Here is a 16,327-nt window from a genome sequence, read left to right as displayed (position 1 = left end):
TATTCTGTAGTAGTTTAATTTTATCGGATCTGGAACAGCAAGCTCTTCCTGACGAGTTGCTTGGCACAGCCTTGCACTTATAGCAAACGGTCTCCTCTGAAGCCTGCGGAAAATACGCTGCAAATGGTTCCCCAAAACCGTTGCACTGTTCTACATCAGCATGTGATGAAAAACTGCAATGCTTTAATTTACAATTGTTTTCATTTATTGTCGGTTGTACGCAACACTTACATTTGTTTGGCTTTGGACAGGCAAAGTTATTTGTACAATAGTTTGTTGATGCTTCCATAGGAAATGGATAAGGATTAAAGCACATATTGCCACACTGCGGATAGCAATATCCCGAACAGTAATATGGATTATAATAGGTTGGACAATAGGATGGACTTTGCCCACATTCACTCTGCATACCGTAATTACCACTATATGAAGAACGAGATGAGCAGTTAGAACTACAATGACGAGTAAAAGAATCACAGCAAGGACTATTATAATGAATACTAGCATTAGAGCCATCGTCTTCGCTAGTATCACTAAAACACGAATCTTCATCTGATTCATTGTAATGTAAAATTTGTTGAATAACACAGCCTTTTGTAAGATTTTCAACTGGTAACGGTGGAGGTGGTTGCTTACAACATTTTCTTCTAAAACTCCATTTACTTTTACGCCTGCACATTGCAGTCTCTAAAAGTTTTCCCATTAACTGACGCTTCAATTTTTCTATACCATTTGGTGCCTTAAGACTTGTAAGTGTTGGAAGAGAACAACTCTGTTTTAGATAATTGTTATAAGGTTGACTGTCTTCATCTTCACTGGTATCTCCGCTTTTATGGGTAGTTCCATTTGAACTGGAATTCGCTTGATAACTAGTATTAGAAGCCTTATCGTAGTTACGTCTACGGCCAGATTCAGAATTTTCAGTTTTTTTTTTATTTTTAGATTGATTTTCCACGTCTGTTTCACTTGATTCATTTACAAAACTTTGGCGTACACTATCTTTCAAATTTGGCTTATCCTTGATGTCGACCCACTTAGTCAATGCAATAAACTTGTAATCATCCAATTTATTATTTGTATCATCGGTTGAATTATTATTGTTGGAGTTTTTTAACTGTTTTGCTTTATTCACATTTTTCCTTTCATTTTCTTCAAATGAAGAGGAGCTTTTATCTTTAAATTCCGATATGACGATTTCGTCAGAAACATCACTTAAGTCAGATTTTTTTGACTTACTTGATACACTCGATTTTTGAGATTCAATTTTCTTAGTAGCATCACTTTCTTTACTTGAATCGGTTTCAACATTGCGAATTTCAATTTCAGCAAACTTTCCTGCTCCTTTTAAGCGCTGACCATTAGCTCCTTCTGTTTTAGAATTTTTATATCCAGAAACTTTTTTGTTCTTTTTCGACTCCATTTTTTATGCCTTCAGATAATGTTTACATTACTTTTTCAACAGAATTAATACAATTTTTTTATTAATCATCGGCTTAATTGAGAGGATTTTCTCATGTGATTGTTATAGATGAGCGTTTGATTTTGTTCACTTAGAATATATAGCGGATGTACTAGAACCATTTCTTAAATAATAGTTAATAGTAACTTCTGTCTGTAGAAAATTCTTTTAAAATGCTAACATATTTGCATCATTCAGACAGAATTTATAAAACTATTTTATTGGTAGGATGTATATTAACAGAAAATTTTTAAAAATGAATCCAAAATTATTACAAATATTCTAATTTTGTTAGTGAAACTAAGTACATAGAAAAAAATATACAAAAAAAATTTGTGACTTAACAAGCAGAGAAATGTTTTTAAATTCTCTAATTTTTTTGCTTTTACTTGTAAAACAGTAGTTAGATATATATTTTAGATATATTCATATATATAAACATTCACTTAACAAAAACCACTTACGTTTATCACGTTACAAACTTTTTTATTTGTATGTTTATGGTAAAACACTCAGAAAGAATATTTTGGCACTTTGTAGAGTATTTGAAAAGTGTTTAATTGTAATAACCTGGCAGCACTTCCGATTTGTCATAATTGTTTTGACATTTCTTATCAAATACCAGCTGATAGCACATTATATGCTGAGATTAGATAGCGCTAAATGCGTAACAATCGCATAAGGTTTAAATATATAACGAAAATTTTATTAAAGATATTACCGTGTCGGATCATTTAATCTTGCATTTATTTGGAATTTTTAAGTTTAAATGGAACGAATGCACCTTTAAAATTTTTAAACAACTTGGGTGATATTGCCAAATGAATGATTGATATTAAACAAGGATGAGAATCTATAAGTTCACACACACGGAAAAGTGATGTATGTTAACATACAGGTATGTAAACATGTTTTACAAAAATAAAACAATTTTTGTTAACAATTATCTTTTTAGGAGTGGTGTAATAAATAATACACGGGAGAATATATCTCTCGTAATTGTTAAATCAAACAATGCTGCAGTGAAAAATTGAATTATAGCAAATAATAAAAACAAATTTAAGAGTTATGCATCATGTAGATGACAACCATAGACTCACAAAGTGTGGCTGCCTCATAATTATGTTTTTCCATGTAAACCACATTTAGTAACTGCACAAGACATACACTTGAAATACTTGTGTATTATATCAAGCAACGGCTTAATTGAATTTAACAAATTTTAAAGTGAATGAATTAATTACAAAACTTACCATGTAAAAGAAATATGTCACTTCTTTCCCATTGTGAATTGTTAATGCTTATCCATTATCCTCTAACAGCAGCCACGGTAAAAGCCGCACGGGGAACAGCAGCTATACGATGGATAATAACAGCACGATGTCCTACATGGCGAACAACAAGAGATACGTGGATAACACATATTTGGAGTACATGGCGCGCGAGGATAATAACAGGAATAGTAACTAGGGCAGCAAGCCATTTTTTTACTAAATTTTTGAAATATTGGTTGAAAGCGATATCTAAGATGATAGATGGATATTTGCTCCAAGGGTACCGTTGGATCTTTGCTCTGTTTAAACGGTACACTCTTCGCATAAACTTTAGTTTTTATTTCACTCATAAACAATTTTCTATTTTTACTGTTCAGTTCTTGCTTGCAGCCTCACACCATAAGGTCATAATTTATTTAAAGTCTCCTCTTTAAATTATATGCATTCTAAATATATTAAATTCTGTTGCATAAATATGAAATGAATTCCAAACAAAAATTGATTTTGACCAAAACAAATAAATTTTGAAAAACACCAATACGAAACACACTACCGAAACCAAAATTTTTTCTAAATATATTTTTCAGACAAATGTCTGACATTTTTGGATTTAACATAAGCCAAGATCACTTAATGAAAAATACTTATAAAACAATTTTTTCTCAAACAAGTTATTCAGATATATTATATTTTAAGAATTATTTACGGAAGAATAGACGTTTTTGATGACAAATATTTGGCGACATCTGAAATGCAATTAATTAAAAATGATTTTGGATTTCAACATTTTGATACTATTATCCCCTTTTCAATTCGATATGAATTTATCGACTTAAAACACAAATTTCTTAATTAAAAATCATTTGTAAATAAAAGAAACTGATTCTTAACGTATATGACTATTATTGTTGTAGTCCAATTGCGTGGAATAGAATAGCCAATAACTCAATGACATACCAGAGAAAATCTTCACTGGTACATACTGTCGCTACAATTGTTGGTAACACCAAGGGTGGTTTATTTGAATGGAATACAGTTAGCTATATATATATATACATACTATAGCTTAATCGTGCGCGGTAAGCAATGAATTTCCTTAACTTTATTTTTGATATTTCTATCTACAGTAACCAGTTACTATAGTTCAATCGAGCGATCTATTTATAGTAGCTTATTACACAAAGTTCATCTATACAATTGAGAATTGGACTACTGAAATGCAAAGATTTGTACTTAGAGAGAAATTTTGAGCACTTAAAAATTATTTGTTACGGATAACGTTAGGATAAGACGTAAGTGGAAACTAAATATTCTGGAAGGATTTCTAATTAAATCATTTCTAGCATATGAAACTAAGCTTTTGTGGAAGACAGATCAATTGCCATTAAAGAAATGATTCGATTTTTTAAAACACGTCATGAAATTTTGAATTACCCTCATATTTTATCCGGGTATCTTTGTGTCAGTTTTAAATTTATGTATTCTAAGCGCTGAACTTTCTCATATACAATGTATTCATCCTTAAATATCCTCGATATGAATATCAAATACATTTGTACTGACTTAATTCTTTTGTATCCGAGGAAAGATACTCTTTCAAAATACTTGCTTCAGTACTGATAATTTTGCCGATGTGCTTGAAAATTTACAACTCTTTACTTGTATTGTCATACTTAAACGTTCTCTTAACTACTCGTATCAATACTTTTAATCAAAGAAGATATTACTGGATTCACACTAGTTTTGTTGTGATCGCAGCTGTCAATTGTCGTTGATTTCAATGAAAAATGAAAATTTTTGACAGCTAACAAGACAAACAAGCAAAACTCTCATGTGAATATGTAGTAATATAGAAAAAGCTATAAAGTAATCGCTCTTTCTGTTAAATATTATATACGACAATATGTATTGTCTTTGTCTAATTAAAGAATTATTATTTTGCCATTAACAACCGTAAGTATGGATAGTATATTATCAACTATTCAGTTTCACTTTATATACGTACTAATGATTTTCTTTGCCAGATGATTATATACAAATAATGATTACTTTAGATTACCAAATATCTTTCAGTATTTTACTTCAAATACACGTAAAGTACTTTACTTTACTTTAATCTAATAATAAAAAAGTGTATATGAAATATCAAACATACGTGTTTAATTTAACAAAAAGACTTAACTATAAATAATAGAAATGCTTAATACTTACCCATGTATATTTTTGTACGTTCAAAGATTTCAAGTGCAACTCCTTTCAGTAACATACGCGGCAGCAGTAATCTCTACATCCGCAAAAATGATTTGGTGGTAATGTTTTATGGCAATTGTAGCGAGTTACCAGACAGTTGTTTGTACAATACTCTCGTCTGTAATAATCATTGCTGCATACTGAATATGGTCCACAGGGTGCACAAGGTCCACATGGACCGCATGGTCCGCAAGGTCCACATGGACCGCAAGGTCCACATGGTCCGCATGGTCCACATGGTCCGCAAGGTCCACATGGTCCACATGGTCCGCAAGGTCCACATGGTCCGCAAGGTCCACATGGTCCGCAAGGTCCACATGGTCCGCATGGTCCACATGGGCCGCAAGGGTTACATGGTCCGCATCCTCCGCATGGACCACAAGGTCCGCATGGTCCACAAGGCCCGCATGGTCCGCAAGGACTGCATGGTGAGCATGGAGAGCATGGTGAACAGGGGGCCGCACAAACCGGGCGTTCACAACAACCCATATTTAATATTTATTTAATTTACTCTTCAAAAATTGCAACGCAATAGTAGCAGATTATTTTAAATCACTTTATTATTTTACTATCTATGTTTATGTGTTGATCTTGCACGGTCGATTTTGATATACTGTCTAAATTGATTTTTTTAGAATTTAAAACTTAGTACATTCTGTACAACCTTTGACTCCTCAACCTAACTGTTTCGGTTCCAATTGTCCAAAATGTACCGTTTTAATTCGTTTATTAGCCCGCGTTTGCCTCAATGCATTCTACAATACTTTTTGCACTCTTCCTGAAAATATAAATATAGTTCAAAATATATTAGTTTATTATTAATTATTTAAAGTATATATAAAAAAGAAAATTTAACTTATTTTTGACGCTAAAAACTTGGATGTGTAAATAAATTATTTATGATAAAGAACAACACGTTTTATAACACGCACAGATGTGTTGAATGATTTAATGTATTTACAGAGAAAATCACCTTAAATATGAAAAAATTTTATTCAATTCATTAAAATACATGGACTTTTTAAACAAGTTGCTAATTTTATTCCTAATAAATTATTTTAACATCATCATTCATCTATCTCCTATTTGACCTGCCTCTACTAGGATCAACAAACGATCTTATTGTAAATGCTCCTTATGGCACTTTTCTTATTTTGTGTACTTACCCATATAGAATTCCGAAACTCGAGCTTCTTACAACCAAAAAAGTATTTTATTAATATCGATTCATCAAAATAACTACAAAAGCTCTATCAAACTCAAACGAGATTTCCTAAACAAAAACATCTTTAATACCAATATCAAACATTTAGTTTACAGGTTTTGGTTAGCTGACTTTTTTGCTCTCTTTAAGGTACAAGCACCACCAATATCTTTAATCTGCTTCAGTGGTATGAAATCTCCACTCATCAACCCCCTACATTACTACTGTTTTCGTAACATTGTCTACACAGATTCTTGATAATATTTCTGTGTTTCATAGCAACCACGTTCGCTCCAACGTTATAGAATTACTGCATATAACCTTCTGTCTTTAGTATGATCTATGCACTTTGTCTTGATAAATTAAAATTTCTAAATGTATAATATATTCCATTAACATGTATTTTTAACCTTGATTATTGCAGTGGGGATCTCAGTACTTTGATCTTAACGGCCTAATCTGCAATCTGCAAAATCTTAGTAGACTATTACAGATATTAGTAGACTACAACATTTACTACGCTATAGTCGTAAGTTTTTACTATAGTTCCGCAACATAATAGTCGTTTATTATTTATTTAGTAATTGTTATAAAAAAAGCAGAACTTACCCTTAACAGTAAGAAACTCACGAACCGTTATCTTCACCATTACTTTCATTTCCAGAATTCTCTGAACAAGAACAGGAGCTGGAACTGGAACTGGAACTAACGCAACAACACAGTCCGGAATTTTTTTTATATTTAGGGTCAGAAGTTACGTTTCGCAATGTGTATGAATTGTAATTTTGTGCTCTATTGTCATTGCAAGGTTGAAAAATGATTTGACAGTTTTGAGGTTCTTTTTTCTTTTTGCGGCAACAGCAGCAGCCTCCTTCCTTATTCTCAAGACAACAAGACATATCGGGTGTAATTTTACAATGATCTAAAAATGACAACCTTGCATGTGATATTTTTGAATATGAACAGCATGGGTCACATTTATAATTTTGTGCCCCTTGTGGTATACAGCACATGACGACAGGATACATAGGGATCGGACACTCGTTTGTTTTAGTATGTTTCGTTCTGGTATATAATGTCTTCATACTGGTGTCTGAGTTTTTATGTTGTTCAGAACAAGAACAAGAACAACAACAACAACAACAGCATTCATCAGAATCAGTCAGATCGAGCGTCGAATCTATGCAGTGCACAATGTCATCTAAAATACAGCCTTCTCTCTCATGACCAACTAGTGCTGGTGGCGGTGGTTGAACACAATTTTGCTGCTTAGAACAACAACGATTTTTTTTATTAGTCTTCGTCAATAAGTCAATTAGTTCTCGTTTAAGCACTTCATTGTTATTCGTTTGTTTATTCAGCGGTGTAGTCGTTGGTAAACTTTCTTCTTCGTAGGGTGGAAACTCAATTTTAGTGTTCTGACTTTGTTGTCCTGTCGATACTGCTGGTTCTGACACTGAAGTTCTTACTCCATCTTTATTGAGTAAACCCATTTTATAGTTATAGTCTTCGTTATAGTCTTCGTGCAAGTCTGTATTGTGTTTGATATTGATCATTCACAACCCATGGACGCATAAATTAACAATCACAGGCACACATTTTTAATATATTTTTTTAATATTATTTTTTATATTTTCCTAATATTTTCGTTCACACATTTCAGACTAGACAATATACCGTCCACAGTGATAGTTTAGCGCATATAGGAAATGATGGTCTTACCCTATGCAGGAATCACTAAAATTTTGCAATTTAATTCATTATTAAGGATAAATTAAATATGAGAATTGAATATGTTAATATTTTTTTTAATTACAATTGACAGGAAAATCAAAAATAAACAATAAATATTTATAAAGGTAAGGTTTTTACAAATACAAATTCTTATTCAATTTTATGAACGAATAAAACACAAAAAGGCCTTTCCTTTTTTATTCTATTTAACTTATATGCATAATTTAAATATAAGATTTGAACTGAATTAAATTAGAATAGGATCTAATAGATGTTATAATAGATGTAAATTAGATCTAAATAAGTTTGTTTTGTCTTAAACGAGTCTATATGCTATGTACGTCTATATTCATCAAAGGTACTTTTCATAAACTTTAATAAGAATTTAACAAAACCAATTATATTGTCTGCAGAAACGACACGGATCTGGAATGATAACAAAAATAAAATAATATGTCTTTACTTAATCTACTCAAAATAAGAGTTAACATTAATATTCTTAATGTTTTCAATATTCTTAATCTTCAGATCAGTCTCCATAGCTCCTTTATTGACGATTTCCAATTATTGAAACATAAAGATCGCTGAGAAGCTAAATGCACTCTACAGAAACTGAAGCCTGGAATTTAAGTAGAACAATTCATAACACAGAACTTTCTAGAACGAGATATATATCTAAGAAACCTGATTACTAAGAAAAGTACACTCTACTAATGCAAAACTATGGATCGAATTTCTAATTAGCTTCAAATCTCAAATAACACGTACAGTAATTTACGAAAAACAGCAATATAATATTAAGACTCACAACGAAGATGGTACTCATACCATTTAATGGTGGGAATATTAAGTAACTAATATATAGAATTATGGAATTTATCAATAATATCTTGTGTCTGATTCTAAACAGTTAGGTAACAAATTCGCCCAAAAAATTATGAAGCACCACAATACGTAAGAAACGTAAATATTATAAATATAAAGACTTGAATATAGTTTCAATTAAACAATATTATAAAGTCAATGCTCTGAACGTGCCGCCAAGATAGATGAACATTCCAAATTTAGCATTATAAAAAAAATCAACGAAATTAATTAACAGAAAGTTTTATAATTAATTAGTTCCATTTACATAATATTCGTATATAGTACGGATTGGACGATTTGCAATTTTTAACCATTTTTTTGAAACTCTAAATTACTTAAACTTCTTCAATTATTCTACTCACCATTTACAGCAGTCGTAAGCTTGATAATTACCACATAACAATTATTAATATCACAAGACCCTCGATTAGATCTAAATCCCGTGCAACAATTAAAATAAACACAGTTATAATCAATATTTAAGACGGAGCACTGGAAAATGCACTTGAAACTACTTACCATTTTCGGTGACTCTGATCAGCGGTTGAAAGTTTGGCAATACAGAAAGCCATTACAACTGGGTCCTGCACAGCAATTAAAATACCCACAACTGCAATCAATATTTAGAACGGAGCATGGGAATGCACTTGAAGCATCACAACACATAGGTTTCCAACATGGATTTGGGCCGCATGGACTTGGACCACAACAACCGTTGCCTGAACAACACGGATCACATGAATCACATGGACCACATGGACTACATGGACCACATGGACTACATGGACCACATGGACCACATGGGCCACCTGGACCACATGGACCACATGGACCACATAAACCACATGGACCACATGAACCACATGGATCACATGGACCACATGGGCCACATGGCCCACAAGGACCACATGGACCACATGGTCCACATGGTCCACATGGTCCACATGACCCAAATGCACCACATGGACCATAAGGACCACGTGGGATATTAACACAACAACCACATTTCAATGGGCAACCACAGCATGGATCGCATCCACAGCTGGTCGGTTCATTACAACATCCCGTACAACAGCCGCTTAAAAGGTTTTGTTGCATGCAATGTAAAAGCTCCCGTTTTAGTTTCTCGGTAATATCTATAATAGGTAAATGCTGTGGTGTTGCTAAGGCCTGCTGTGGATCATTTGGTGTTTTGTAAGGCATTGAAAAGTTTTGAAATTGTATTCCTTCGACTTGTAGTGGTTTTGTACGTGGCATAGAGTCAATAAATTTATTTCTCTTCTTTAACTCTGAAAAAATTTCATGGCTTTTTAATTTTTGTAAAAATTACAATTTATAATTATAAAAATTACCTTGCTGTAAGTTTGGAATTTCAAAATAATTATTTGCCACCACATCTTTATGACCTTCATGGTCACTGTGTTTTATATGTTTGTTTTCTTCAGGGACATTTCTCATTTTGAATAGAGCTTTATCAATTTTCGGCTTCTCAAATGCTCTATACCTGACAGATGCAAATAATGTGTGATATCCAAGTTCAGTTGGATAAGTGTAGTCTCCGCTTCTAAATAAACTTAAATGAAATAAATGTTGTAAATTATGTGATTTACGAAATTCTCTTAAATCCTTTAAATTGTCGAAATTAAAATCACCGTCTCCCTTTCCTTTTAGGTTGTCGTCGTCCCCTTCGTCGTCTGAGTTGTTGTCTCCGGAATCGTTACTAGAAGTTTCAAGTGAAGATCCGTCTACATCATTTTCATTCTGCGACTGATTATTTAAGTCTTTTTTGTCATATGAACAATCTAATCCAGTTTTAGCATCAATATGTCGACATTTAATTGTTATTGCAGCTTTAGGAACAAATGGCTTAGAAAGTACTGCATTATTCATACTACTTCACTTGAAGATCTTACTTTAAGTGCACATAATTTCCGTTAGTATGAAAGCAACAAATATTTTGTGGTGAAGCCAAAAATGATGTATATATGGAAATAAATTTATTCAAAATTAATTCTTATATAAAAAACTTTAATAAAATTAAGCTTGACAGAAAACTGAAAAAAAATTTAAACATTTTCTTTTATCAACGCATTTAATAAAACTTGCCTATTTCAAGAGCCTATTTGCCTATTTTTTACCATACCCAACCATTATTTATATATTAAAAATCCACATAATTTTATTTCGACTAACGTAGACAACAGTTTGAGCTTTCGGACACTTTCTTCCTGATTTCTTGGTTCAAATTGCTGAGATTTGATACAATCTTTTGGGTAGCATATCACAATCTTGCTAAATACATGGTATCATTTTTCCTACCGCCAGGATATATTCAACACTCCATAACACAGAAGAAACTTAGTCAACCAACTGTCAAATGTTTTTTAGTACGAAATATTATCTTCCTCAAGCCAGTTACCGTAATCCGATCAGACTTGTAGAAGGCGGGATACAGATATTTAAAGCCAACTATTGGTAAAATAATGAATACTACACCTAATATATATTATATATGCATATATAATAATTATTGTGTTGTTAATGAAAAACATATAAAGCCTGAATTTATTAATAAAGTTTTTTAAAGGCAAAATGTATGCTAGCGTAAGCACTTACAAAATCTAATTGCCTAAAATTAGGAGCGGAATGAGTTATCGAACATATAAAACCCACTCAAGAAATTTTCATAATTCAGCTTATCTATAAATTTTAACACCACATAACATAAAATCACTTAAAATAAATAAAAAAAAAATAGATTTATGTATATCACAAAAAAAAGAAGGTTAACTGAAAAATAATACAAAAAAAACCGCTAACTGTTATATAAAAGCTATATCTTTGTTTTAAAGCTATATGCTTTGCTTTCCTGATCCTTTCATTTCCGTGTTTCTTTACTATACTCTATTCTGCACTATTCACACTATTTTTCGTTTAAATAATTCTCTCCGATGATATGTAAACTAAGTCATAAGGAATTATCATATGTGTAAATTGATCGTTGCCTATTAAAATCGAATCAAATGACTTCTCCACTTTGTGAGTTTTTTTACAGTTTAATATTATTAACTCATTTTAATTTTTATAAAATTAATCTAATATCTTGCAGTGAACTAGTTAGTTCAGAACACAAATAACTATCGTACTAGACACAACAAAGATATATAATTAATCCTTAAGTTTGAAAACTGTCTTTATGGTTGTTTCATGTAAAACCGTTTTTAAGAAGTAAAAAACAAGATACCGGAAAGTATGACCGTTACATACGAAAGCCAAAAATCAATTATTAAGAACACACCAATAATGACAATAATTATAATAAATTCATCTTATAATCTATTCAATATAAAAAAAATTTGTTTTTTTGAAATAAGACAAAACAGTTTTTAAGATTTTCGATAACAAAAAAAGCTTTTCGGTTGTAATTTTTATTGTTTACCGGTTTTTGTCCTGCTCATCACGTCTCTTCTCCCTGATCACATACCTACCATCAATTTCGAACTTTAAATTTATATAATATCTATTAAAAATAATTAATTAATTAAATACATTCTTTTAATCTCAGCCTCGAATTTATACTTTTATTTTAGTTTGCATACGAATCGACTGGCCATCACACATGGTTAATTAGATTTATTTCCCGTTTTATTGTTACATTTAAAGACGAATTGTTCTTATTAAAATAATATATTCTTAATTCATACAATTATAACATAGAATATAATATATAACCTTAATACGCTAGAATTCAAAATTAATCATGGGGGATTAATTTTAACTTGCAGACGCACAAGATGAATTTCGCAAGTTAAGAATCCATGTTTAAATACTGTGCAGAGTTATGTGCTTATGTGTTATATATACCTATGTGAAAAACACGTACGCAAAAAATGTGTGTGCAACTTTAAGCACCTTTAAAGTCGGCTCAAAAATTATTGATCATTTCAATTTTAATACTGACTTAACTGTGCGGAAAATACTTAAAAAAATATCGGTTTTAATCAAAAGGCTACAATAATATCTATCCGACATAAATATTTGCAGATTCTGCCGCGATGAGGAAGAGTTTATGAAACATAAAATATTATGTGCATACCAACTAGAGAATGAAGACTTTCAAATACTCCCTCCGAAGGTGCTGGTTCGATTCCTCCAGATACGAAATGTCTAAGCACAAAGGGGTGCACAATTGATCAAACTGGTCACAATGCTCACTGCCTTAGCCTAACCCATAAACCATCACATTATATAGTTTAGTGTATTAATTATTACATTTGTAAAATTTTTTGCGTCACGATGAAGTGGACGTTGGCCACCATTTAACTAAATGTACTCCTGTATTCAATATAATTAAACAGATCGATTTAGCTATTTTTCGAAAATAAAATATTGTTTTAATAAATTAAAGTATTTTTTGTTTTCATCATATAAAAATATATTTCACTGATTTAAATGCATAAATTCACAAATAAAATAATTTTGAAACAAAAATCGTTATAAAAATTCGTTAAAAAGTTCTAAATTTTAAAATTAAAAAAAATGCAAAATTTTGGATTTAAGAGTTTACACTTTTCTTAAAACGTTCCACATCCTCATGCGAGACATTGGTCTGAAACGAACATCTTCTTCTGGCATTGAGTCTGGTGTTCCGCTTGTTTGAGGTTCTGGAGTTGTTGCTTCTGGGGTGGTCTCCACTGGTGCAACAGTAGTAGTTTCTTCAGTTATTGGTTCTGAAGTGGTCTCCACTGGTGCAACAGTAGTAGTTTCTTCAGTTGTTGGTTCTGGGGTGGTCTCCACTGGTAGAGAAGTAGTAGTGGTATCTTCAATTGTTGGTTGTGGACGAGTAGTGGAATCCGCGGGAGCTGCGGTTGTTGGAAGAGTTGAACCACCAGCTAAGCAACTGTCTAAATCAGTATTGCATGTTGCCATATCGCCAATATACTTATTACGAGCAGCAGTTGAACAGACTTTTTGATCATTATCAATTTTTTGATACTGAATTTCCAAGTATTGCACTTGGTTACTAGAGTCAGTCTCCAATCCCCATACTGTTGAAACACTTTTAGATGACTAAAATTAAATACACAATTGTAACTAAGAAATTAAAGTTATTCATTTTTAAAATTACAGTATCTTTCATGCATGTGAAGAAAGCTAAACCGTCAGTCACATCGTAACAGCTCTCCAAACCACTACAAACTGCCTTACTCTGTGTAATCATACTGTCACGTTTCTCAGCGTTTTCATCTGAAAGAGCTTTCTTAGCATCGCTGGCAGTCGTTGAACATCCTCTGTAAGTGCGGCTATACTCATTATAAATAGCGTTTTCTTGATCCAAGTAATAATCGAAGCATTGATCGGCGGTAGGTAAATCGCGATTCATGTTGCCAGATAATGAACGTATCATAATGCGCATTGCATATTGATGCTGTGCAATTACTGGATCCATATCAATATCGATATCAGAGGCACTGGCACAATAGGCCAACAAACAAATTGCCAATATGGATTTAATAAACATTTTTATATCACTAATTATTAAATTATTTAAAGTAAAAATTTTAGTATTCACTTTTGTTATTAGTTTTATGTAGTTCTATTTCTTCCACACTTGCTAGTGTTCACTCTTTGAGTTATGTTTTATTACTATGATTTTAATTACTACCTATCCAGCCTTTTATATGAAATCGATTTTTATTTATTATATACAATTTATTGATTATATTTTAATTTATTTTTTATCAATTTTGTTTGTACCCAAGTGTGTGGTCAGTTTTTTTTCTGTATGATAAGAACGAAAAGGTAAATAAATTGATTAACCGAAAGAAATCAGATTTTCATAACATGAATAATGCGACTACATTAGAGGTTGCCCAAAAACAAAAGCAAAAAAGTTTATAATCAGTGCCATGTAATCCCCCTGATAAGAGTGGCTTTGATTGTCTATTAATGCAAGTAATATTAACAATATATTGAGTCTAAAAATAAATCGGTTCAGTTAATTTATGCAATATACACATTTTTCGGCTAACAATTTCCTGTTGTGTGAGTTTTTCCAAGAAAATTTTTTGTAATTTTTGTATGATAAAATTCTTTATTTTAAAATTATACGCAGTTTGAGAAGTTTTTCTGCAGAAAATAAAGCATTTGTATCAATAGAGGTTAAGTGGGATCAAGTTCGTTAAAGAGAAAGATAGCTGTTACTGTATTCAACGTATTGAAATGGATCCACCATTAAACAGAGGTAGCTTATAAATCATGCAATTATGTTCGAAGATAACTACGTGACAATACATTATCATATACTTTATGACGAATATTACATATTAAGCAGAGAATCAGGTGGAATACTTAGTGGCATTATATACAAAAAGTATCATTGATAATATAGCTGCATCTGTTAATTTATCTTTTCTGTACCTCATGTTATCATCATAAATATACATCCTTGTTGATCATATGAAATCGAAAATAAAATCTTACGATTTTGTAAACACCTTAATACACCTATTAACAACTCCAGAAATAAATAAGCTGCAGACCTTATCAAATCTGATCAAATCTATCCTATAAAATGTATGGTGTAGAAATGTGCATGTATTCGAAGCAGAGATCGCCAAAAACTAGATGAATGGTCCAAAATATACAAGGTTTTGATATATCATGTTAAAGAATGCTAACCCACAACGCTATTGATTGGAGTCGAAAACTAAAGGCACCAACAGCCGGTCTTGACAGCTGGTAACCAAACTGTATCCACTAGACTATATGTTGATACTATATAATTGAAGGAGCCCAATAAAGTCAGAAGCATGCAGTGGCTGACTTGCTGTACATTTTTTCATGTACATTTTTTTCATTTGCAACTTTAAGAGATAATATCTCAAGAAACAATATATATATTGGTGAGAAAAAGGTTGCGGAGAATTTTTACTTACCTAATAATTTAGTATTAACAGCCCGTTGCTGAGAATAGCCGAAATAAATAAAATAGATAATTTTTAGTCAAGTAAATATTCAACAACAGTAGTCTTTGGAAAAATCTATTGACTCAATTGATCATAAATAATATTTGAGTACAAGTGTGAGGCAATTAAAACCTATCAACTTTGAACCGTAGACCTATGTATTGACACACAGTGCCAACATTTACTTAATTTGCTTTATTCAAATTTAAAACTTTATCAGTATTTGTTGTTTATTCACAAACAACCATTGCAATTCTTTATTATTAACTAGAACTAACACATAAACGACAGCTATATAAGTGAACTTAATAATTGTAAATTGTAGAAAATAATACCTTCTTTGGATTACTTTTGGATCTACAAACATGTTTTAAGAGTTTTAATTTTTCAAATTCCAGAAAAAAAAAATTCTAAGGGACTGAATTTTTTTAAAGACTACTGATAGCGGATATTTGGCAATAGCTTTATGTTCAACCCATAAATTTATTTGATCTAACAACATTATTTTCCGATATGAAAATTTCCTCACTACTCTCACCCTTTTTTGAAATAGATTTCTTGTTATAAGACA

The 16,327-nt window shown here is 31.6% G+C and overlaps 4 protein-coding genes across 4 annotated transcripts; all 4 read right to left on the bottom strand.

The window, feature by feature from the left end:
* Nucleotides 1–48: 48 nt before the first annotated feature.
* LOC119677681 (suppressor of Mek1-like) lies at nucleotides 49–1,712 on the bottom strand. The gene is made up of 2 exons (XM_038089132.1): nucleotides 232–1,712; nucleotides 49–173 (listed from the first exon to the last, which is right to left on the bottom strand). The coding sequence occupies exons 1-2, from the start codon at nucleotides 1,418–1,420 to the stop codon at nucleotides 151–153; spliced, it is 1,212 nt and encodes a 403-aa protein (XP_037945060.1). The 5' UTR covers nucleotides 1,421–1,712; the 3' UTR covers nucleotides 49–150.
* Nucleotides 1,713–4,989: 3,277 nt separating this feature from the next.
* On the bottom strand, nucleotides 4,990–5,472 carry LOC119674040 (keratin-associated protein 5-3-like). The gene has a single exon (XM_038085163.1). The coding sequence runs from the start codon at nucleotides 5,470–5,472 to the stop codon at nucleotides 4,990–4,992; it is 483 nt and encodes a 160-aa protein (XP_037941091.1).
* Nucleotides 5,473–5,525: 53 nt separating this feature from the next.
* On the bottom strand, nucleotides 5,526–10,790 carry LOC119677680. The gene is made up of 5 exons (XM_038089131.1): nucleotides 10,141–10,790; nucleotides 9,308–10,077; nucleotides 9,151–9,221; nucleotides 6,797–7,924; nucleotides 5,526–5,761 (listed from the first exon to the last, which is right to left on the bottom strand). The coding sequence occupies exons 1-2, from the start codon at nucleotides 10,676–10,678 to the stop codon at nucleotides 9,326–9,328; spliced, it is 1,290 nt and encodes a 429-aa protein (XP_037945059.1). The 5' UTR covers nucleotides 10,679–10,790; the 3' UTR covers nucleotides 5,526–5,761; nucleotides 6,797–7,924; nucleotides 9,151–9,221; nucleotides 9,308–9,325.
* A 2,475-nt stretch (nucleotides 10,791–13,265) lies between these two features.
* LOC119677678 lies at nucleotides 13,266–14,434 on the bottom strand. The gene is made up of 2 exons (XM_038089127.1): nucleotides 13,917–14,434; nucleotides 13,266–13,858 (listed from the first exon to the last, which is right to left on the bottom strand). Exons 1-2 carry the CDS (start codon nucleotides 14,307–14,309, stop codon nucleotides 13,352–13,354), a joined length of 900 nt encoding a protein of 299 aa, XP_037945055.1. The 5' UTR covers nucleotides 14,310–14,434; the 3' UTR covers nucleotides 13,266–13,351.
* Between the last annotated feature and the right edge of the window lie 1,893 nt (nucleotides 14,435–16,327).

This window comes from Teleopsis dalmanni, chromosome 2 (assembly GCF_002237135.1).
Source record: "Teleopsis dalmanni isolate 2A chromosome 2, ASM223713v2, whole genome shotgun sequence".
Classification (NCBI taxonomy): Eukaryota; Metazoa; Arthropoda; class Insecta; order Diptera; family Diopsidae; genus Teleopsis; species Teleopsis dalmanni.
Note: the sequence above shows the minus strand (reverse complement) of the source record. Positions and strands in the feature narration are given on the sequence as shown.